At 65.4% G+C, this 21,989-nt stretch overlaps 2 protein-coding genes across 2 annotated transcripts; both read right to left on the bottom strand.

Moving 5' to 3' along the window:
* Positions 1–31: 31 nt before the first annotated feature.
* Positions 32–16,229, bottom strand: DNMT1 (DNA methyltransferase 1). The gene is given in 38 exon segments (XM_055793228.1): positions 32–547; positions 662–752; positions 845–961; positions 1,074–1,237; positions 1,312–1,507; positions 1,639–1,816; positions 1,891–2,057; positions 2,272–2,289; positions 2,291–2,414; positions 2,503–2,690; positions 2,692–2,789; positions 2,949–3,085; positions 3,702–3,773; positions 4,217–4,304; positions 4,307–4,397; positions 4,399–4,432; positions 5,115–5,336; positions 5,957–6,130; positions 6,243–6,376; positions 6,470–6,671; positions 6,862–6,977; positions 7,080–7,227; positions 7,341–7,438; positions 7,625–7,814; positions 8,337–8,524; positions 8,604–8,755; positions 9,664–9,756; positions 9,941–10,059; positions 10,160–10,269; positions 10,362–10,445; positions 10,721–10,772; positions 10,903–10,943; positions 11,083–11,173; positions 11,368–11,440; positions 11,748–12,030; positions 12,143–12,250; positions 12,805–12,847; positions 16,070–16,229. Coding segments are annotated over 38 exon segments (4,704 nt in total). The 5' UTR covers positions 16,219–16,229; the 3' UTR covers positions 32–476.
* Positions 16,230–19,049: 2,820 nt separating this feature from the next.
* S1PR2 (sphingosine-1-phosphate receptor 2) lies at positions 19,050–21,632 on the bottom strand. The gene is given in 4 exon segments (XM_055793231.1): positions 19,050–19,247; positions 19,249–19,949; positions 19,951–20,308; positions 21,294–21,632. Coding segments are annotated over 3 exon segments (1,053 nt in total). The 5' UTR covers positions 20,236–20,308; positions 21,294–21,632; the 3' UTR covers positions 19,050–19,180.
* Between the last annotated feature and the right edge of the window lie 357 nt (positions 21,633–21,989).

Genomic DNA, 21,989 nt, shown 5'->3' on the forward strand with positions numbered 1-21,989 from the left:
CGGAGGAAGGAGGAGGTGGGAAGCAGGGGGGTATAATTTATAGGAGAGATTTATTTGAAGAAATATTACAACATATAAAAACTACATAAAGTATCAATTCCCACTTATACAAAGCGGCCGATTATTTTCAATACAATGCGGCATAAAAACAGGGAGCAGGGCCCCAGGGCAGGGCTGGGACCTGAGGGTCCCACAGGGCTCGGCCGGGACCAGGGGGTCCCACAGGGCTCGGCCGAGGGTGGGGGAGGGGCCCGGGGTTGGTAGTAGAGTTTGACCATCACAGACAGCGGCAGAGACAGACACGAGCAGGGCCAGGGGGACAGGCTGGGGCAGCTCCCCGCAGACCGGGAAATTGAAAACAAAACAAAAAACGAACAAAAAAAACAAAAACAAAAAAAAAACCCAAACAAATAAAAAAGGTTTAAAATAAATCAGTGCATGTTTGGGAGTCCTGGTGCTGGCGGAGAGGCTGCGCCTCAGTTGGCCATTTCCATGGTCTCCATCTTCTCCAGGGCGCTGGTTTCTGGGGAGAGAGGAGGGGGTGACGCTGCCGTACCCCACCCCAGGGGGACAGGATGGGATGGGGCCTGCAGCCCCCAGCCCGAAAGCAGGATGCTGAGAGGAAGGGGCTGGCGGCAGCTCCCGGTGCGGCACCACTTACCCGCTGTGTCTTCCCTCAGCTTCGCCAACACGCACGACTTGATCTCCAGCCCGATGGCTTTGGCTAGAGGAGGAGGCACTGCGTTACCAACCTGCGACAGAAGGAGGGTTACGCTGGGCGCCAGCTCCACCACAGGGATGCCGCCGGCGAGGGGTTCGCCACCAACGAGCCGCCGGCACTCACCTGTCTGTGCTTGTCGAGGATGTTTCCAAAGAGGCGGTAAGTATCGGGGAAGCCCTGGGAGCGGGCGCATTCCCTCACGCTCACCACCCGGTGCTGCTCCGGGTGCAGAACCCGACCCTACAGCAGCAAATAAAAAGAATCCAAGAGTCATGACCATAGTGGTCATTTGGCGTGGCCGCCGGCGACTCCAACCCTTCCCACCAGAGGGGACGGATACGGCAGCACCCACCTGCTTGCCCATGGGCTCAGGGTTGGTGACGGTGGTGCTGAAGAAGCCGTCCCACTCCAGGCGGCCGTAGAGCCCGGCCCAGTGGTTGTGCCGGTTGCCTGTATGCGGCAGGCACCAGGGAATGAGGGTGTTGAATTGTCGGTCCGCAGGGTCACAGGGCTTGCCTGGGGAGACGGAGAAGGTGAGGAAAGGGCTGAACAGGCAACCACAGGTGTGTTTTTAGGGAGCCATCACCCACCTTCGGCACAGGAGCAGACCCCCCGCAGCGCCCCGGAGCTGCTGCGGCCATTTTTCTTCTCGTGGTGCGTATACCGCAGCTTGCGCGTGGTCGTGCCGTCTGAGAGCCGCACCTCGATGTTAGGCAGGTCACGCCAATCAGAACCGGGGGCCAAGGGGATGTGTCTCATCCGGGCTGCAACCAGGGCGCTCATGTCCTGCCAATGACAAGCCCACCGTCACCGACGGCGGGGCAGGGGACACAGAGGGACACCGGTCACCCCCAGGAGCCCCAGTCCTCTCTGGGGAGAAGGCAGCCTGGCCCCCCTTGAGACCCCGGCATCCACACCTTGCAGATATGGTCCCTGAGGATGGGCTGATACTGAGAGCCCCGGATCTGCCGCTGGAACCAGGACTGGGGCTCGCCGTTGTAGGAGATCTCCAAGGCGGAGGCACCGTTCCTGATCTCCGGCAGGTCGGACATGGTGTCCCGCACGGTGATGGTGCGGAAGGGGCCGGAATACGTCCTGGGAGGAAGGAGGGAGCCGTGAGTAGCCAAAACCTCACCCTCGCCAGCCCCGGCACGGCAGCAAAGGCTCACCGGGTGATATTGCTAACAAACTTCTTGTCATCCACCACAACGCTCAGCTGACAGGCACGAGGCGCAAAGACATGCAAAGGCTCAGGGAACATGGGCAGCTTCTCGCCGGGAGCCGCGGCAAGGACGATGGCTCTCCGCCGCGTCTGGGCCACGCCGTACTGGCCAGCCTGGGAAGGAAGGACAACTCCTGAAAGGGCTGGAGCATCCCTGTCCAGTTTGTGCCCTCAAAGAGCTGGGAATATCCCCTCAAACCACCCAGAGAAGCCAAGAAGCAACGCAGCCAGCTGTTCCTGCACAAGGGGATGGACCACGGCAGAGCCAGGTGAGAGGAGAAGGGTTTTCACCCCGCTTAATCACCTCGGGGTCACGCACCCACCCTACCTGTAGGACCCCGAAGGTTGCACTGGTAACCCATGCGGACAAGGCAGCGCAAGGTGAGCTTCAGCACCATGGAACGCTTGAAGGACACAAAGTTCCTGACGTTCTCCAGAAGGAAAAACCGCGGTCTGTAGTAGTCGCAGTAGCTGCGAGGAGGGAAAAGAGACACGGGAGCAATGGCTGAGCGCAGGGTCCGCACCCCAACACAGCTCCTCGCCACCTCCCCCTGCTCACCTGAGGAAGGAGACCACCAGGGAGTTCTTGAACTTGGAGTAGGTGCGGGAGTTGAAGCGGTTCATGCCACTGAAGCCCTGGCCACGGGGGGACCACCCGCACAGCATCTCCACGTCCCCCTTCTGCGGCAGCTTCTGCCCCAGCGAGTTGGTTTTCTCGCCAGACATGACCAGCTTCAGCAGGACGTTTGCAATCCTCCGTGAAGACGGTAGTGCCGGGATTGTTCAGTCGGAAAGCCTGGGCGGCCGGCTCCCACATCTCGATGGCCCAGAGCGTCTCCGACACGCCTGGGGAGAGACAAAGCGGAGGATCTTGAGCCTGTGCGGAGGAGCAGAGCGCTGGCTCGCCCTCCCCTGCTCCCGGCACATGCCAAACACAACTGTCAGCTCGGAGGAGCCGAGCGGGCAAGCTCGTCACCCCACCGCTGTCCCCGCTCTGCCGCTCACCTGCCTGGTGGAAGCCCTCAGACAGCCCTCCGCAGCCGGAGAAGACATCCAGGGTCCGCAGCTTGGGGAGCTTCAGCTCAGCCGGCTCCTGCTCGGCCTGCTCACAGCTCACCGACGACTTCCCTTTGGCCTTTGCCCTGCAAACACAGCCCCACTCGCATCAAAAAGCAAAGTCATTTCCTCCTCTCAGTGCTTACAAGGCAAATTCTTCTCCCCTCTCCTCCACAACACTCCAAACATCAGCTTCGAGCACCTTTCAGCCCCTTAAGCGTTTCACTGCTGCTGCCAGAATCCGCCCCCTTGCCCCTTGGAAGCCTCTCTTCTTTCCCCCCGCCATCCCTTTGCAGCCAGCAGCCCGTGGGCACAGGCAGAGCTTCTCAGGGTCAGCGGGGCACAGCGATAACGCAACAGGGCATCTCCCCGCGCCGGGAGAAGGGTACAAAGCCCTATGCTACGGAGCAACCAGCCCCTGGCAGAGGGTTGGCAAGAGAAAAAGCTTTGAGATCTCTCAGGGACCAGGTGCTCTCGCCACGAGGTTTATTTTTGAAAAGATTAGGTGCCTTCAAAAAAAAATAATAAAAAATAAAAAACCAGAGCTGCAGACCACATCGCTGCATCCTGCCAGAGCGTCAGAGCAAGGAGGAGGGTGCAGACACATCTGGTCGGTGCGGCAGGTCTTATCTCCGCTCGGCAGCGCTTAACGGCAAACACAAACCGGTTCACCCGCCCAAGACCTCTCCCCCTTGAGCAGACTTGCCTTTCCCTTTCCCCTTCCCCTTCCCTTTATTGCCAGAGCTCCGAGCGTGGTTGGGAGGATCTTCAAAGCTCTTCGGTTTTTGCATTGTAAGCCCTGGGGAAAGAGAAAAAGTTCAGGACACTGGAACGTGAAGAATTTTTCTAGCTCAGGAACGACCGAGGCATTGCCAAGACCCCACGGGAGCTGCGAAACCAAAGGGCAGGACACAGGCGCAGTGTGGGGGCCTGTCACCTCCCTCTCAGTCACCTCCCAGAGCCGGCGGTGGCCACCTGAGGGGCCAAATTTAGCCCCTCAGCTCCACGGGGAGCAGCTGCTCCAGCCGGTGACCCAGATTAAAGCTTCCTTTCTATCTGAGAGTCAAGTCCCCAGGGAGGTTTCACCCAGCTCAAATCCTCGCTCTGCACAACACCCCCTCTGTGCAAGACACACGCGGGGCAGCAGGACAGCCCGTGCCAACACCTGTTCTGCTCAGCCCCTGGGGGCTCAGCACCCAGAGGGGACACAGCCAGACCCGTCGAGCGCCGGGTCCCTCACCTCCAAGAAGTAGAAGCGGTCAAGCCCGCTGGCGGAGTAGTCCTGAATGCTCTCCGTCAGATCCTCCCGTACACCACTGTGCAACGGCCCTGCACCGCACGGAAATCGACCGTCGTCTCCTCGTCGCTCCAGTACAGGAGGTTGATGTCCGCATGGTTAGCTGGCTTTCATGGATTTGTGCGTGTTTTCGGGTCTGCAAGAGGAAAAAAAAAAAAAAAAAAAAAAAACCACCAGGAGGAAACGTTTTCAGCGAGATCCTCACCGCCATCCAGCCTCTGGCGCTCACACTGCTCTGTCTCCCCAGAGAGAGGAGGGTTTTTTTTCCTCCAGCTGCACATGTTCACTGGCACGGCCCGGGCACAGCACCAAAGGGATGTTTTCTTTCACACCAACGGGAGTTTTTTGAGGGGGGGTCTTCTTAAAGGGAGGGGGAACCACCACCAGAGCTGGTAAGTGAATTTAAAGGCAGAGAGAGCTAAAGCGAGGAGCTGTTACGCTTGAAACACGCAGTCCCGAGCATCAGCACGTTCCTCTCCCGCTGCCAAGGCTCTTCACACACATCCCTCCGTGGTGGGGGGCGGGGGGGGATGACTAAGAGCCTGCAAATGTCTGGGTAAACACCCACGCCCTGGGATGGCGCTGGCGGTGTGGTACAGCACCGGGGGCTGAGCCCAAAGCGCCGCGGTAAGCCCCTTCGAGCAGCGCCCACACCGCGGCGGCTCAAGGCGCCTGGCTCCGACGCGACCTCGAGCTGATGGCGCAGAGCTTTTCCCAGCACCTGTGCTCTCAGGGCGGCCCTGCAGCCCACTTCGGGGCTGGGGGGTGGGGTGGGGGGAGGGCTGTGCACCCCCACAGACCCCAGCAGCGCCGCTCACCTGTAAAACTTCCAGATGTGCAGCTTGATGTCAGCCTCGTTGGGTTTGCCGTTGCTGCGGATGTTGCAGAAGATCTCTTTGATGCGGCCCACGCGGTAAGGGTCGGGAGCATCCAGGTTGCTGCCCTTGATGTACTCCGAGTACTTGCGGTAGTGCTCCGGGTGCAGCTCCTCATCCACCGCCTCCTTTTTGGGGCGCTTGGCTGGGCTGGCAGGTTTCATGCTGGGGAGATGGGGAGAAAAGGAAGTTGAGGTATCCCTTTCCCCCCCAAAAAAATACCCTAACAGCACAGAGCATCCTCCCCCAGCGCTGCCTAGCCTGCCTGCTTCCTCCTCGACGGAAGGTGGGCACCAAGCCACCACGGCAGCACCGGCACCGAACCTCCCGCTCCACAGCGCAAGCGTTTTACATCCCATAACCGTGCCTGGCTGCAGTCTGGGGTGCCCTACATGTCGCTGCCCCGGCCCTCTTCCCAAAAATTTGCCATTTCTCCTCCGGTAATTACAGGCAGCAGGCAGGGTCTTGTTTCACCTTTCATCTACCCAGGCTCGCTCTTTTGGAAGAAAAAGTAACACGCAAAAGGATTCCGAGTCATCTGCCAAAATACAGCAGCTCAGCAATTGGGGTTGTCTGAGCAGGGAGAAGTCGCTCGGTTAACGACGGGAGGAGAAATTGGGGTCAGAAGCACCTTGATTTTTAAGCTAAGCTTTTGGAAATAAGGGCGATGGGGTGCTTTGTTTACGGGTGGGATTCGCCACCCGCAGACTACGTCCTCTGCTACCAAAAGCTGGACCAAACAGCATCCTGAGAAGCGAGTAAACCGCCCCCCTGTGAGCACCAACCTGAAGGAAAAAGCTTCTGGCAGGAGGTAGACACCATCTCCCACCCTGTACTGCACTCCGTTCTTGGTGGCCATGGCGTAGAACATCTTCCCATCCCCTTCCTCCAAGGGCTCGGCCACTTTGGGTATCTCCTTGTGCCTTACCTCGTCCAGGCGCGTGCAGCTCATGCAGAACCTGTGGGAATGGGGACGGAACGCGGGGTGGGGACCCTGCCAAAGCCAAGAAGCTCCGGCCACCCATTTTGGGCAAAGCAGACCCCGAGCACCTCTGCCCCGCACGCGCTCACTTGTATTTGTTGTCTTCCGTGGGCTGAGTTTTCGGCGGGGACTCGAATCGAGCGTACTCCTGGTCGTACCACATCTGATAAAAATAAGTTCTCCCGTCGTCTTCCACCATCTTGATCTCCATGTCCAGCCCGCCCTGCTAGGAGAGAGGTGTTCACAGGGATCGGTGACGCCGCTCACACCGGGCCAGCTCCGGGCCAGCGCCAAGGTTTGCAGGGCTGTCACCCACCTCCATGGACCAGTTCTCCGAGGGCGCCTTGTAGATCACTTTGACTTTGCCATGGATGTAGGAGAGCTGCATGTCCTCGCACTCGTCCACCAAGAAGAGCTCCAGGGGGTCGGAGGTGGCCCCCAGGACGGTGTCCGAGCCCGGGCAGAACCAGTGCGCGTGGAACATTTGGCCACTGCTGTCCTCCCACATGGCTGTCACCCTGAGGGGGAAGGAGCCAGGGTTACGAGGCACCAAAAAAGCTGCTCTGAGCCTCGCCAGAGCCGGAGAGCCCCCAGACAGCAGCACAGCCACGCAATTAGCATTCTCTAATTGGGAAGGTCAGCTGTTCCCACGCACATCCACCCCAACAGGAGGCAGAAATTCAGCCCCTTCAGCAGCACGGCACCGACCTGGCGAGGTAGAGGGGCTTGGTGGGATCGTCGGGACTGACGGAGACACAGTCTCCCACCTCCAGGGTCTCCGAGTCGATGCAGACCCTCTGGTAGTAGTCCTTCTTCCCATCGCTCTGCAGAAGCGGCGGGACAGCGGAGAACCCCGTTAAACCCCCCCACGCGGGCGAGCGACGCAGCCCAAGCACCCCCCCCAGCGGGGTCCTGCCCAGCCTCACCTTGACGGGCTCCCCCACCCAGGAGATACGGCTCTTGTTCTGCTTCTTCTTCCTGCCCTGCAGCATCTTCTTGGGCGAGGGCATCTCGGGGATGTTGTCATCTACCTCCTCGTCCTCATCAGCTTCCCGGACGGCCAGGTTGGGACACCTGGGGACACAGGGACCGGCATTGCAGCAGGGCAGGGGGCAGAGACCACGTCCCCTCTCTCCGGATGCGGAGAGGGTTTTGGTAGGAGACATTGCTGCCCGGGTGAGACGCACCTCCTCTGCAAACAAGCTTGCTTGCTCCGGCCGCTGCCCCCGAACTTCACCATGTTCTGGCAAGCTTTGCACTTCCCGCACTCGGGCTGCTGGCAGACCTGGAGCAGGGAGAAGGGACAGTGGAAACCCCTCAGGCAGGGACAGCGGGAAGCTCCGTGGCTTCTGGAAACAGCTCCCCCGCCCCAAAGGAGCAACCCCAGAGGGGGCAATTCATCTGGGATGGAAGGGACGGCAGGGGGATCGGGTCACTTCAGCGCCCCCCCCCCCCCCCCCCCCCCCATTACCTCGCAGACGCCACAGCGCCGGCGCTTCATGGCGTTCTCCTTGTCATCTTCCTTCTCGTCCTTCTCGATCTGCTCCGAGAAGAAGGTGTCGAAGATGAGGTACACCAGCTTGGTGGTGGTAGCTTTGGTGGGACCCTTGTCCTTGTCTATTTTGGTGGGGTGCCGGATGGCCTGCCGCCTGACAGCTCGCCTGTGACCAAGGGGACAGCGGTGAGAGGCGACTCCCTGCCTCAGATCGCTGACAGCTACAGCCACAAGGAACAGCCTGGCACCCAAGGAGGATCCCCAGGGAACAGAGCTCTCCCCAGGGCACCCAAGAGGCCAGGTCCACGGCAGGATCCCCTGACAGGATCCCCTGACAGGCACCCAGGAACGCGCTGTGGCTGGCACAGGGTCCCGAAAGGATGCTACAGCGGGGCAGGGAGCAAAGCCAGGCTCCGGGGACCCAACCCAGCGCCTTTCCTCGCTCAGGGAAGCACTAGGCTGAGAGTTTTTTCCAGTTTGGGGAGGATTTCTACTCCAGTTTCCCAGTGCTGCTCGTGCTACTGAGCATAAATCCTCAGATCATCCCAGCTGGGAACAAGCCAAAAGCTTTTCCTGGCAGGATCCCCCGCGCAAAGCCGACGGGAACCAACCCGCCGGGCTCCTCCTGGGATGCACCGAAGCCAAGCGCCCCCCAAAAAGCGTGTCTACACGGGGCCACCGGGCTCACCTCTTCCCCAAGGTGACTCCAGCCAACTTGATCAAGTCCCTCATGCAGGGCGTGATGAGGACGGGGGGTTCGTCGCTGTCGCCGGCTTCGTCGTAGCTTTCCACCTGCTCCACCACAAACTGGGCATGTCGCAGGAGCGAGTCCTCTGTGAAGCGGTTGAAGTTCAGCCCCGCGGGAGGTACGGTGGTCTGCGAGGAGGGGTTGGTTAGGGAAAGGGTGCCGGAGCGACTCCCCCCCCCGGGGATGCCACCGCCGTTGGATTTTCACCTCGATTTTGTTGAGCAGATCCTCGTAGCTGACATCGCGGTTGTTCTGCAGGAACTCGACAACGATTTTACTCATGTAGATCTTCTCTTGCATGAGGGCGAATATGGGGGCGTACTCCTCACTGGGCTCCATCAGGATGTAATCCGCGAAGGCTGCGGGTAGTTAAAATACCGGGAAATTTAGCGGGATTTCAGGATGAGCGAGTCCTGCCGGGAGGAAGACCAGCCCACCCACGCCGCTACAGCACCGAGACGTAAGTCTGCAGGGATGCTCTACCACGAGCCAGGACCCACGGGCACTCAGCTATCGCCACCAAAGCGAGGAGGGAGGGGGGACGCAAGGTGGGGTGCGCTATCCGTGCGCTAGCCTTCTCTTTTTGCTGTTCCCTGATTAGAAAACAAAGATAATCCAGGGTTTGGGTTTGGTTTTTTTTTTTTTTTCCTCTCACTACAAACTCCATTTGCTGATGCGCAGGAGAGTTAAGTCCTCTGATATCACCAGGGTTCCTTGCAATAACGGTGAAGGGAGAAAGCTTTTAAAGCCCCCAAAAATCAGCTGCTTCCCCCAAACAAGCTACAGGGGGGCGGGGGGGAAGCCAGCTGGGACACGGAGCCAAGGGCTGGCCGGGACTGGGCGTTCCTCCAAGACCTTTCTCAACACAAACCTGTCCAAAAAGCCTGGGGAGTAGAGTAAGAAAGCAACAGAGCCCCGCAACGGGGCCAAGAGGTCAAGAGCAAAGAGAAGACTCCCTCCGAGAGAGACCCTGACCCGGCCTCGCTTGTCCCAGCTCCGACAGCCTCACGCAGGGCGCTGCCAAGCAGCTGCGAGCTCAGCAAGCGGTTTTGTACGCGTTTAGGCGCCGCTGTGCTAAATAAACCCAGAGCCACGCGTCGGCACGGTCCTCCACCTCGCCCTGGGCTTGTTGGGGCCGGTTCCCGGCAGCAGCGAAGTCCACGAAGCCAAATAAAGCTCCTTCACCAGCCGGATACATGATGGAGACTGTGATCCCAAGCCAGACGTGCTCCCCGAGCCCAACGCCCCCCCATCCTCGCTCACTCACCTGTGGTGAAGCCGATCAAAGCCTTCTCCCCTCCATCGAACCCCGTAATCCACCAGGCGTTTATGGGTCCCAACTTCTTGGCTCTCACCCCACCTGAAAGCAAGAAAACCCCAATTTCAGCCTTCAGCACCCAAAAACACCCAAGCCCCGAGCGACTGCAGGATGCCAAATCGCCACCTGGACCCGCCTTCGTTTTGCGCAAGGCGTCAAGGCAAGATGTAAGGTGACAAACCACCCCGCCCCTGCGGCCCCCGAGGCTCCTCCGCGCCCGACTCACCGTCCAGACAAGGGTTATCGTCGTAGATGGGCTTCACGGCACCACTGAAATACAACTCGATGTTCCTCTCGATCAAGCCGGTGTCAAAGGGGCACAAGTGACCTCGCTTGTCGTAGACGCTGGCGAAGGACGGAGATGGGAGCTCGACGCCTTATCCCGGGAGGTTTGTCAATGTAGCAGGTTTTGAATCGCCTGCTTTCCGCCCGCCCCCCCCCTCACCTAAAAGAGGTGACTTTGTGCTGCGGCAGGTCCTCGTAGCTCTCAAAGCCATCTTCGTTGGCGTCGAAGAGGGACAAACGCTCGTCCGTCAGCATTTCTGGCTCCTCCAGCTACACCAAGGAGAGCAGACGTTGCTGAAGGAGCATTCCCGTTAGCGCCACAGCTCTCCCCGCGCCCGGAGAAGGAGCGTTAAATCCCTTACGGCATCATCAGGATCCCCTTGGAAGAATTTGAGGTCGGGATCATCGAGGTACTGCCTGCAGTCGACGCACTTGGGAGGGGTGGTCTGCAAGACAAGGGAGGCTGCGTCAGCTTCTCCCTCCCCCCACGGTCCCGTTCGTTAGCGCAAACGAGGGTTTGTAAAGCACAACAGCGGCCGCTGCCCTGGCATTGAAAGCAGCTCCCCAAAACCAACCCCCCCAGCGAGGTTGGGAAGCTGGGTGGGCTGGAAACGGCTTTATCTTTCCCTTAGCCCAGCCCTTTAAAAGAGCTAAAAAATTTTAAAAAAATAAAAATAAAAAAGTCACCCTAAAACGCTGAGATGGAGGAAAACGAACTTACTTTAGCAGGTGTCGTAGTCTTAACCTGAGTAATTTCATCTTTTATCTCTGACCTGGGTGTAAAAAGGTACAAAGGGATGAAGACAGCGGCGTAACATCGTCGTCCTCCCCGTCTCACCGAGGCCACGGCGGAGGGAAACAGCCCCAGGCCCAACGCAGGGCCTTCCTCCTCCTCCTCCTCACCCTTCTTTGGTTTCGATTTTAATCCTCTTCTCATCTTGCTCCTTGAGGGAGAAACGAAGGGGCGTGAGGGGAGGTTGGAGAGTGCGACGCCCTCCAAGACAGCACACCCAACCCCAGCGCCGCGGCGGCCCGGCAAAGCCGCCGGCAAAGCCCTCAGCTGCCCCCGGTGCCGGCACACACCTTGTCCTCCAGCTCCTCTTCCTCCTTCTCCACATTCATGGCCTCCTGCTTCACCTCCCCGTTCACCTCCTCCGATTTCCGTTTGTTGGACCTAACGGTTTGTAAACGCAACGGATGAAGCAGAGGAGCCAACGGCACAAGGATCTGGGGCTCTCCCGGCCAGTCCCATCGAGAATCGCGACTTTTGGGAGCCCCGGGTGGCAGAGAGGAAGAAGAGGGCGAAGGCTCCCGCGGGGGGGATGCGGTAAAAGGAGGCAGAGGTCCCAGCCCTGCCACCAGACTGACCCTTTGGAGAACATGCTCAGGATGGTCGGCTGCCGGCCAGAGCTCCGAGTGACGCGGGAACTGGCGGGAGACTCTGTTAGGGAGAGGACGAAGGGGCGCGTTAACGATGGGGACCCGCTGCCCTTCCCCCACCCAACACCCCACAGGGCTGGGACCACCGTGGGTGACAGCACCCCTTCTCCGGGCACCCCAGCATCCTGGTGGGACAAGGCAAGGAGATGCCAAAACCGTTCCTGGGGCCGGTGGGGGGTGGAACTCTGCACTCAATCCCTCCGGGAACCGTTGTGCTCCCAGTTGGTAATTAATAGCACTCAATTAATTCATTTAAATCTGTCGGGAAAGAGAACGGAAAAGCAAGTCGCCCCCGGCACCGCCATTACTTTTACTCTCCCCGTTGGAGCGGCTCCTCCTGGCCTTGCGCGCCCGCGGTGTGGGGACCGATAAAGAGGAGGAGGAAGAGGTGGCTGCTTCCTCCACTGCTTCCTCCATCTCCATCGCGCTGTCTTCTTCCCCGTCGGGCCCGGCTCGCTCCGAGTCCTCGTCGCTCCCATAGGCGCCGTTTTTGGTGCAGCCATTGGATGCCTGCAACAGCGGCGCCGCGGCCCCATTCTCCACCGCCAGCTCTTGGTGCAGCAGGGCCTTCACCTTGGCCAGGTACCTCTCCTGGGAGGGGAGAGCAGCGGTTAAACCACCCGGCCACGGCGCTGCCACAACCCCAAAGCCACCAAAAAACGGGGCGGGGGGGGGGGGGGGGGGGGGGCAGGGGGTGTCTCACCTCCGAGAGCTCTTTGCAGTGGAGTTTGGCTTCCAGCTCGCTCAACTGGTTCTGGACATCGGCTTGGAGGAAGCCATGGATGAGGCTCAGCTTCTCCTTGACGCACTCCTGCGGGGACGGAGGGGACGGCGTGGGGCGGGCGGCGGTGACGTTCCCCGCGGGGCTCGGTGGAGCGGCGTCTCCGTAGGCGGCCGGGCTGAGCCGAACCGCCGGTGGCTCCGAATGCGGGCGCCGCTCACCCAGCTCGCGAGGACCCTCCCGAAAGGAGGGTGACGGTGGGTTCCATATGACAACGGACAGCGCCGACACCGGGGACTACGACCCTCACCGGGTCCAGGGAGCTGGGCCAGCAAGGGAGACACGGCGGGGTCTCACTCGGCCAGCCCGCCACACCGTCCCCCCCCTGCCCCACGCCGTGGGGCGCTGGACCCCCCCCCCCCATCCTGGTGACGGCTGGGCAGCACCGCTGGATCGCAGAGTTATCGGGCATCCAGGAGCCGGCTCCGGCGCCCTGCCGGCTCCCACCGCTGCGAGCCGGAGCATCCCCAGCCTGACGGCAGCACCCGGTGCGGGGACCGGCGGTGACGGCATGGGATGACGGCGCCCAAACCGGAGCAAAGCGTGGACGGAAACGCGGCTCCCGAGGATCCGGAGCCACTCACCTTCTCGCTCAGGCTGTCTTCATCCCTCTCCAAGTCCTGCAGCCTGGAAAAGAAGAGAGTTGGGGGTTTCACCGTGCTCCACCGACGAGGTTACGATGCGGGGGGGCAGGGGGGGCAACCGGGACGGCCCCCCCAATCGCTTTGACGGCTCTAGAAGTGGCACCTGGCGAAGGAGCGGCGCAGGGCCACGGCCGCAACGTGCGGCCAGACACGCTCGGAGCAAGGAGGATGCTCAGCTCCCAGGCGGGGAATAAGGGGGGGGGGCTGCTAGCAGGACGCCGGAGCCCAAGGGACCCCCCCACACACACACAGGGTAATGGCGGAGGCTCGTTGCCCACCCGTACCCCACCCCGGCAAAAAAGCCAGCGGGAGGAGAAGCCACGTGGTCACGGTGGCACAAAGCGGCGACCGAGGGTGGGGGGAAGCGGCTGGCGCTACCCCTGGGCGGCGGGGACAGCCCCCAGCCCCACGGTGAGGAGGAAACACCGGAGCTCCCCCACCCCCCACCCCAATTCACCGTGGCTCTCCCAACTGAAACGGGGAGCCCAGCTGCCAGAGCGGGGCCACGCGGCCACCGGTCCCCCGGGCCACGGGATGGGACCTCGCCGGTGCCGCCGGGACGTTGGTTCCCATCTCACCTCCGGCCGCTCGGGGTTTTTTTTGGTTTCCTACCCTCACGCCGCCGCCAGTTCCTTCAAACCAGAGCTAAGGGGGGAAGGGGTCCCCCAACGCCACCCACCCCCCTAAAAAAAAAAAAAAAAAAGGGGGCGGGGACAGGGGGGATAAAACCCGTCTGACACCTGGCTTTGAGGACAGCCACGCAGCCGGAGACCCCCGGCAACCAGGAAAAAGTCGGGGGCGCAGGGGGGCTGTGCCACAGCAGAAGGGGGGAGCCAAACCGGAGAATGGCTTGAGCGCAGCGGGGGGGGGGGGAGTGGGGGGGGAGTGGGGGGGAGTGGGGGGGAGTGGGGGGGAGTGGGGGGGAGTGGGGGGGAGTGGGGGGGAGTGGGGGGGAGTGGGGGGGAGTGGGGGGGAGTGGGGGGGGAGTGGGGGGGAGTGGGGGGGAGTGGGGGGGAGTGGGGGGGAGTGGGGGGGAGTGGGGGGGCCCCCCCCTTCCCGCTGGCCAGGGGATGCCGGGAGGCAAGCGGAAGGGACAATAGCCGGCGGGGAGGACGGCGCAGGAAACACCAAACCTTCCGTGCCCCCCCCCCCCAAACCTTCCATGTGCCCCCCAAACCTTCCGTGCGTCATCCCCCCCCCAAACCTTCCGTGCGTCATCCCCCCCCCAAACCTTCCATGCGTCATCCCCCCCCCAAACCTTCCATGTGCCCCCCAAACCTTCCGTGCGTCGTCCGCCCCCCCCCCCCAAACCTTCCGTGCGTGTCCGTCCCCCCCACCCCCTGTCCAGGGGGTAGGGGGGACGTGGGGATGGTGCTGGAGCCCTCCGGAGCCAGGCGGGGGATGGCTCAAGACCCCCAACCCAATCTCCCCCCCACGCCCCACTCCCCCCCACCCCCCCTCCAGGCAGGGATTTGTGCCATCCCCCCCCCACCCGAAAAAGATGGGGGGCTACTGAGGGTCGTGCCCCCCCCCCTCAAGTGGCTGGTTGCGCCTTCGGTCCCTGCCCCGAGCGGCAGCGTGGGGACAAAGCCCACGCGGGGGGCAAGGCCAGGCGCCCCCACCGCCACGTGGGGCCGAGCTGTGGGGCAGCAACCACCCTGGTGGCCCCCCCCACCCCCGAGGGAGCCCCCCCCCCCATCAGCTGGGGGCAGAGGGGGCTGCGGGGACCCCCGGTGCAGTGCTGAGCCGTGGTGGGGCTCGCCAAGGGGCAGGGGGGCTACGGAGCACGATGCTGGGGGGGCGGTGTGAGTATGGGGGGGGGCGGGGGCAGGGGGGCTATGCGATGGGGGGGCTCAGAGCACTGCATGGGGGGTCAAGGAGAGCTGGGGGGGTCTGTGCGATGGCTGGGGGGGGCTCAGGGCAAGGGGGGGGGCGGGTCAGGGGAGTGCAGGGCTGGGGGGCTCAGCACGCTGCAGGGGGGTCAGGGCAGTGGGGGGGGCTCAGGGCACTGCATGGGGGGAGTCGAGGAGTGCTGGGGGGTCTGTGCGATGCCTGGGGGGGCTCAGGGCACTGCACGGGGGGGGCAGGACAGTGTGGGGGGGTCAGGGAGTGCTGGGGGGTCTGTGCGATGCCTGGGGGGGCTCAGGACACTGCACGGGGGGGCAGGACAGTGTGGGGGGGTCAGGGAGTGCTGGGGGGTCCTGTGCGATGCCTGGGGGGGCTCAGGACACTGCACGGGGGGGCAGGACAGTGTGGGGGGGGTCAGGGAGTGCTGGGGGGTCTGTGCGATGCCTGGGGGGGCTCAGGACACTGCACGGGGGGGCAGGACAGTGTGGGGGGGTCAGGGAGTGCTGGGGGGTCTGTGCGATGCCTGGGGGGGCTCAGGGCACTGCACGGGGGGGCAGGGCAGTGTGGGGGGGTCAGGGAGTGCTGGGGGGTCTGTGCGATGCCTGGGGGGGCTCAGGGCAGTCACAGGGGGGGTCAGTGCTGGGGGGGGTCAGGGCCAGCCAAGGGGGCCAGTGCAGTGCAGGGGGTGCCAGGGGAGGGGGGGGCGGGGGGTGTCAGGGCCCGGGCAGGGGGTGCCAGGGCTGGGCTGGGGGGTGTCAGGGATGGAACGGGGGGGCTGGGGGGTGTCAGTGCCCGGCCAAGGGGTGTCAGGGCTGGGGGAGGGGGGCAGGGGCCGGGGGGGGGGGGCCAGGGCCCGACCAGGGGGTGTCAGGGCCGGGCCGGGGGGCGTGTCAAGGCCCCGTCAAGGGGTGTCAGAGCCGGGGGGTGCCAGGGCCGGAGGGGGGGGGAAGGGGGGAGGGGGCAGAAGACGCGGGGGGGGCTGGGGCTGTCAGTGTCTGGCCAAGGGGGTGCCAGGGCCGGGGGGGGGGGGGGGCTGGGGGGTGTCAGGGCCCGGCCAGGGGGGTACCAGGGCTGGGGGGGGGGGCGGGGTTTGGGCAGGGCTGGGGGGTGCCAAGGCCGGGGCGGGGGGGCTGGGGGGTGTCAATGCTGCTCCGGGCCGGCGGGTGCCAAGGCCGGAGGGGGGGCTGGGGGGTTGTCAGTGCCAGGGCCGGGGGGGCGTCAGGGCCTGGGGGGGCGGGGCCGCGGGGTGCCAGGGCCGCTCCGGGCCGGGGGGGTGGCCGGGGAGCGTGGGGGCGGGGGGTGCCAGGCCGGGCCGGGGGGCGCCCCCGGCGGGGGGCCGGGGGTGCCGGGGACTCACCGTCGGCGCAGCTCGGCGGGCAGCGGGGCCGGGGGGCAGCGGCGCGGCCCGGGCCGGCATCGGGGCGGCGGCGGCGGGAGCGGCGGGGCCGGGCGGCGGATTCGCGCGGAAACCAGCGGCGGGGGCGGGGCGGCGCCGGGCCAGACCATGGCAGCGGGGGCGGGGGGGGCGGGCGAGACCACTGCGGCGGGGGAGGGGGGCAGGACAGACCATTGCGGGCCGGAGCCCGGGGGGGGGCGGGGGGGGTGTGGGGGGGGTGTGTGGGGAGGCGCCTGCGGGGGGGCGGGCAGAGAGGGGACCCCCCGGCCGAGGGGCCGCGGGCCGGGCGCGGGGGCGGTACCTGTCCGGGGGCGGCGGAGCGGGGCGGCACGGGCGGGCGCCGCACGGAGGGGCCCGGCCGGCGGGAGGGGCCGCCCCGGGGGGGAGCGGACCACTGCGGGGCGGGGGGGGGACGGGGGGACGTACCACTGCGGGGCGGGGGGGGACACGGGGGCACGTACCACTGCGGGGCGGGGGGCGACGTAACACTGCGGAGCCGGGGGGTGGGGGGAACAGGGGAACGTACGACTGGGGGGGGGGGGGAGGGGGGGGGGGGGGGGGGACAGGGGAACGTACCACTGCGGGGGGGGACGGGGGGGACGTACCACTGCGGGGCGAGGGGGGGACAGGGGGACGTACCACTGCGGGGCGGGGGGATGTACCACTGAGAGGTGGGGGGGACGGGGAGACGTACCACTGAGAGACGGTGGGGACGTACCACTTTGGGGGGGGAGGGGGGGGAGGTGGAAGAACGTACCATTGCGGGGCAGGGGAGGGACAGGGGAGACGTACCACTGCGGGGCCGGGGGTGAGGTGGAGGCACGTACCATTGCGGGGTGGGGGGGGACGACAGGGAGGACGTACCACTGCGAGGTGGGGGGGGGGATAGGGGGATGTACCACTGAGGGCTGGAGGGACACGGGTCAGAGCACCGCAGGGATGGGGGGTGGGGCAGGCCCTAGCACAGCGGGTATGGGCTGTACCACTGTGGGAAAGGGGTGGATGGTCTGTACCACTGCTGGAATGGGGGTGTGGGCTGTACCACCGGGGGACAGACGGGGGTAGCACAGTGGAGATTGGCGGGGGGGGGGGGGGGGGGGGGGACGACGACGGACGACGGGACGGGACGACAGGCTGTACCATGGCGGGGGGGGGACAGAGGCTGTACCATGGCAGGGTTGGGGGGGACAGGCTATACCATGGCAGGTCTGGGGGAGGGCCCAGGCTGTACCATGGCAGGTCTGGGGGGGACAGGACGGGGCCAGGTGCAGCCCCAGGGCTGCCCTACACCCCCCCAGCACCCAGTGACCCCCCAGGGTGGGACCCAGACCCCCCCGCTCCCCCCCAGCCTCAGCAGCCAGGAGACCACCGGCACCGGATCAGCCCCTTGCTGGGGAGCTCGAGCCCCCTTTTGGTGGCCCCAAAAGAGCAGCCAGGGCCCCTCCAGCTCCCGCCTCGTCTGGTAATGAATCACAGCAGATCCCGCGGGATTCCCCCATTCATCACCAGCCGTGGGGCTCTGCCGGCCGGGTGGGGGGCCCAGGGCCCGGTACCCGGTGGGGGGGCCCGGTTTCCACACAGCCCCACCGTGGCGATGGGCGAACGGCGGCGCATCCCACTCCCCATCGTCCATGGAGGCGGCCGGGGATCGGGGATCAGTGCCAGGCCCGGCGCTGCGGGGGCGACCGAAACACCGCGGGTCATGGCCGGGGCGCCTGCGGGGTGCCAGGATGGGGACCCGTCCCGACGGTGGCGGCGGGGGGGAAAACGAAACCCCCTCCCCCACCCCCCCCTCGCTTCCTCTGCACCCTCCAAGGGAGGAAACGGGGCCAAATTAGGGCACCAAAAAATTCGGTGCCGGCACCGGCACACCGAGCCCAAACCGGCACCCGGACAACCAAGCCCGGGGTTGGGGCGACTGTAAGAGCACGAGTGGGGGTCCGCAGGGTCCTGGGGGGAGCCACGTGTCCCCTCGCTTCCCCCCCCCGCCCCAGGGTTTCCCCGAAACACCGCCAGCCGCCGTGGGGAAGCAGCTGCGGTTGAGGCTGCAGCCGTGTGAGACGGGGGCGAGGAAGCGCCGGCACCCAGCCCCAGCCGGGCCCTGGGAGCCCCAGACCCCCACCCATGGGTGCTGGCACCGGGAAGCCGGGGCAAAGCACCCATCCCCCTTCTCGGTGCAGGGAAGATGCTGGGCTGCGCTCCCGGGTCTCTAAAAGCCGCCGAGCGTTGAACATCCCCATCCAGCCAAATGTGGGGTGCCCCGCCCCCCCCAGCCCCCTCCCCACCAGAAATCAGGGGGGAGCCCGGTGGTCCCCAGCCCAGGAAGGAGGCGGAGGCAGGTGGAGAAGCACCGTTTTAATAAAACCATCGCCCCTTGTGTGGGGGTCGCTGGGGATGGAGGGGGGGCTCCTGGGGTGGGGGTGGGGGGGGGCACTGGGACCAGGCAAAGCCCCGGCGGAGCCAGCCGCAACGACCCCCCCTCGCCTCCTCCGCGCGCCAGCACGCGGCGGGACCACGGAGCAGGGTGGGAGGACACGGGTGTCCCCGTGTCATCGTCCTCCCCACCCCACCCCCCTCAACGGCGAGCGCCCCAGGCCCGGCTTTCCCAGGAAACCCCCCCAAACTCCTCCGGCTGCAGCAGCGGTCGGAGCCACCCACGGTGTCGGGGAGCAGCCGGGAGCAGAGGATTTGCCACTGGCGCCAGGGGGGTGCCGGGGGGGGGGGGGGGAGGGGCCCCAAGACCCGTCCGACAGGTCCCACGGGGGGCCCCAGGGCTCGGGCAGGGCGTGGGAAGAGCAACACGCGTGCTCGCGCACACGCAAGACGGCGCACGCGTGCACCGGTCACGGTCATCCCGGCCGGAGCATCGGGCATCGCCGCCGGGGATGCCAGCGGGAGGGATGCTGGGGGGGTGGATGCCCGGGGGGGGGGGGAAGGGGGGAGGGGGGGGATGCCCGAGATGAAGGTGCAGTTGTCCATCCGTACCTGGAAAAATTCCCACCTTGATCCCACTCACCGCCCCGGCAGTGGGGGCAGCCGTGGGGCGGCCGTGGGGTGGCCGTGGGGGACCCCCTAGACGGAGGTGGTACACTCGCGGGTGATGGGCGAGGTGGGTAACTCGTATTTTGGGGTGCAGCGGGTCCAGCGAGCTGGAGGTGCGGAGCGGGAAGCCGCAGCGGCCGGGGGGCTGGTCCCGGCGCCCAGCACCGCAGCAGCATAGCACCCGCAGGAATTCCCGGCGCATGTCCTTGCTGCGCAGCGTGTAGATGATGGGGTTGGCAGCAGAGTTGAGGGTGGCAAAGGCAAAAAAATAGTTCGCTTTATAAAGGATCCGGCACGCCCGGACGGGGCAAGAAGCGTCCATGAGGAGGATGATGAAGGCCGGCAGCCAACAGATGATGAAGGCTCCCAGGACGATGGTGACGGTCTTGAGCAGGGCCAGGGTCTGGGCGGTGGCGATCTCGGCGTGGCTGGAGCGCACGATGCAGTAGATGCGGCTGTAGAGCCCGACGATGGCGAGGAGGATGAGGGTGAAGATGGTGATGACGAAGAGGACGTAGCGTTTGGAGTAGAGGGGGAGGACGGTGGAGCAATCCCGCAGGTCGCTCATGCAGTTCCAGCCCATGATGGGGAGGCTGCCGATGGCCGCCGCGATCACCCAACAAGCCCCGATGAGCAGCACCATCCGGCAGTTCTTGTCGCTGCTGTAGACCTTGACCTTGGTGATGGCCACGTGGCGCTCGATGGCGATGGCCAACAAGCTGAAGACGGAGGCAGCCAAGGTGGCGAAGGCCGTGCCCTCCCGCACGAACCACTGCACCGGCGTCAGGTTGAAGGTGGCGGGCTCCGGAGAATAAAATGTTGGCCATGAAAGCCAAGCCGGCTAGAAGATCGGAAAAAGCCAAATTCCCGATGAAGATGTACATGGCCGAGTGAAATTTCTTGTTGCGGCAAACGGAGATGAGGACCAGCAGGTTCTCCAGCACGATGAAGCAGCACAGGACGATGATGAGGATGGAGACCACCCAACGGGAGGTGCTGGGGGGGCTTTCGGAACCTTCCTTGGTGTAGTTGTAATGTTCTCGGATCTTCTCCGTGTTAAAATATTCCTTGTAGATGCTCCCCATGGTTCCTCGCCCGCGCGTCGCCCGTCCCGCCACCCTCAGCGCTGCCGGGACATGATGCCGGGGCCACGGTGACCTACAGGGGTGGGGGGTGGGGGAGAAAAGATGGGGGTGGGGAAGGGTGCCGGGGTCCCTCGGGTGACCACAGCTGGGTGGCACATCTGGTTGGGTGACAGCCAGGGTCCCCCCGCGCCGGCAGGGCAGAAATGACTCAGAAAGGAAATCCTGGTGGTGGGCGAGGAGGTGGGACCAGGACCTGGGGGGGGGGGATGGGACACCCTGGGGTGACCACGGGGGGGGGGCACCACGGGGGATGGGGGGTGCGGGGGGGTGAAGGCCTGGGTGTCTTCCCTGGGGTGGGCAGGACCCCCCGGCACCGGCTTGGGGGGAGGGGGGGGTGGGGAGGCAGTGGTGACCCCCACCTTGGGGGGGGGTGGGGGGCACCTCGTGTTGCCCCCCCTCGATTTGGGAGGGGTCTCTGCATCTGCCCAGTTAGGATGGGGCACCCAGTACCATCGTGTGTGTGTCCCAGTCAGGGACGCGGCACCCTGTACTCCCATGTCCCCCTCCCCAGTTAGCGATGGGGCACCCGGTACCGCGTCCCCCAGGGAGGGGACAGCCGGTGGGTACCGTCGCCCCCCCCCCACATTAAGGACGGGACCCCCGGTTAGGGCCTTCCCCGCCCCCCCCCCCCCAGTGGTACCGGGACCCCAGAGGGGAGCGGGTGGGTGCGGGGCTGGACTGAGTTGGGGGGGCGGGGGGGAAGGAGCCCCGCGCCCCCCCGCACCTGCAGCCCTCCCGGTGGGGTCCCCGTGCCCTCCCGGTTGGGTCCCGGTGCCGCTCCCCGGTGCCGCCCCCCGGTGGGGTCCAGATGCCCTCCCGGCGGGGTCCCGGTGCTGCCCCGGTGGGGTCCCGGTGCCCTCCCGCCGCCCCCCACCCCCCCGAGCGCTGCCTCCCGCCGCCGCCCGGGCCCTTGCGCAGCCGCGCCCGGTGCCGGGGCACGGCCCCTCGCTCCCCCCGCCCCGGGACCCCCCCCTCGCCCTCCCCCCCGTCCCCGGTACCGGGAGGAGCCGCCGCCCCCAGCCGAGGCACCGGGCACCGCGGAGCATCCGCCGCTTCCCGTTCCTCGCCCGCCCCCGGTCCCGCTGCGGCGGCCCGCCGGGCGGAGCCTGCGCCGGGGGGGCGGGCGGGGCGGGGGGCGCGGGGACCCCCGGGAGTCCCAACCGGGAACCGCCTCGGGAGCCTGGACCGGGAATCGCACCGGGATCTTGCATCGGGACCGTGCCCCGGGATCCTGCCCGGGGAGCCCCAACAGGGACCGGCCCCGGGATCCTGTCCCGGGAGCCCCAACCGGGAATCGCACCGGGATCCTGCCCCGGGAGCCCCAACCGGGAGCCCCAACCGGGAATCGCACCGGGATCCTGCCCCGGGAGCCCCCAACCGGGATCCTGCCCCGGGAGCCCCAACCGGGAGCCCCAACCGGGAATCGCACCGGGATCCTGCCCCGGGAGCCCCAACCGGGATCCTGCCCCGGGAGCCCCAACCGGGAGCCCCAACCGGGAATCGCACCGGGATCCTGCCCCGGGAGCCCCAACCGGGAATCGCACCGGGATCCTGCCCCGGGAGCCCCAACCGGGATCCCGAATCGGAACCTTGCACTGGGAACCGGTCTCAGGATCCTGGGCCGGGATCCTGAACCAGCACCCTGCACTGGGATCCTGCCCCGGGATCCTCCCCTGGGATTTTGCCCCAGGACC

This window comes from Falco peregrinus (assembly GCF_023634155.1).
Source record: "Falco peregrinus isolate bFalPer1 chromosome 12 unlocalized genomic scaffold, bFalPer1.pri SUPER_12_unloc_6, whole genome shotgun sequence".
Taxonomy (NCBI): Eukaryota; Metazoa; Chordata; class Aves; order Falconiformes; family Falconidae; genus Falco; species Falco peregrinus.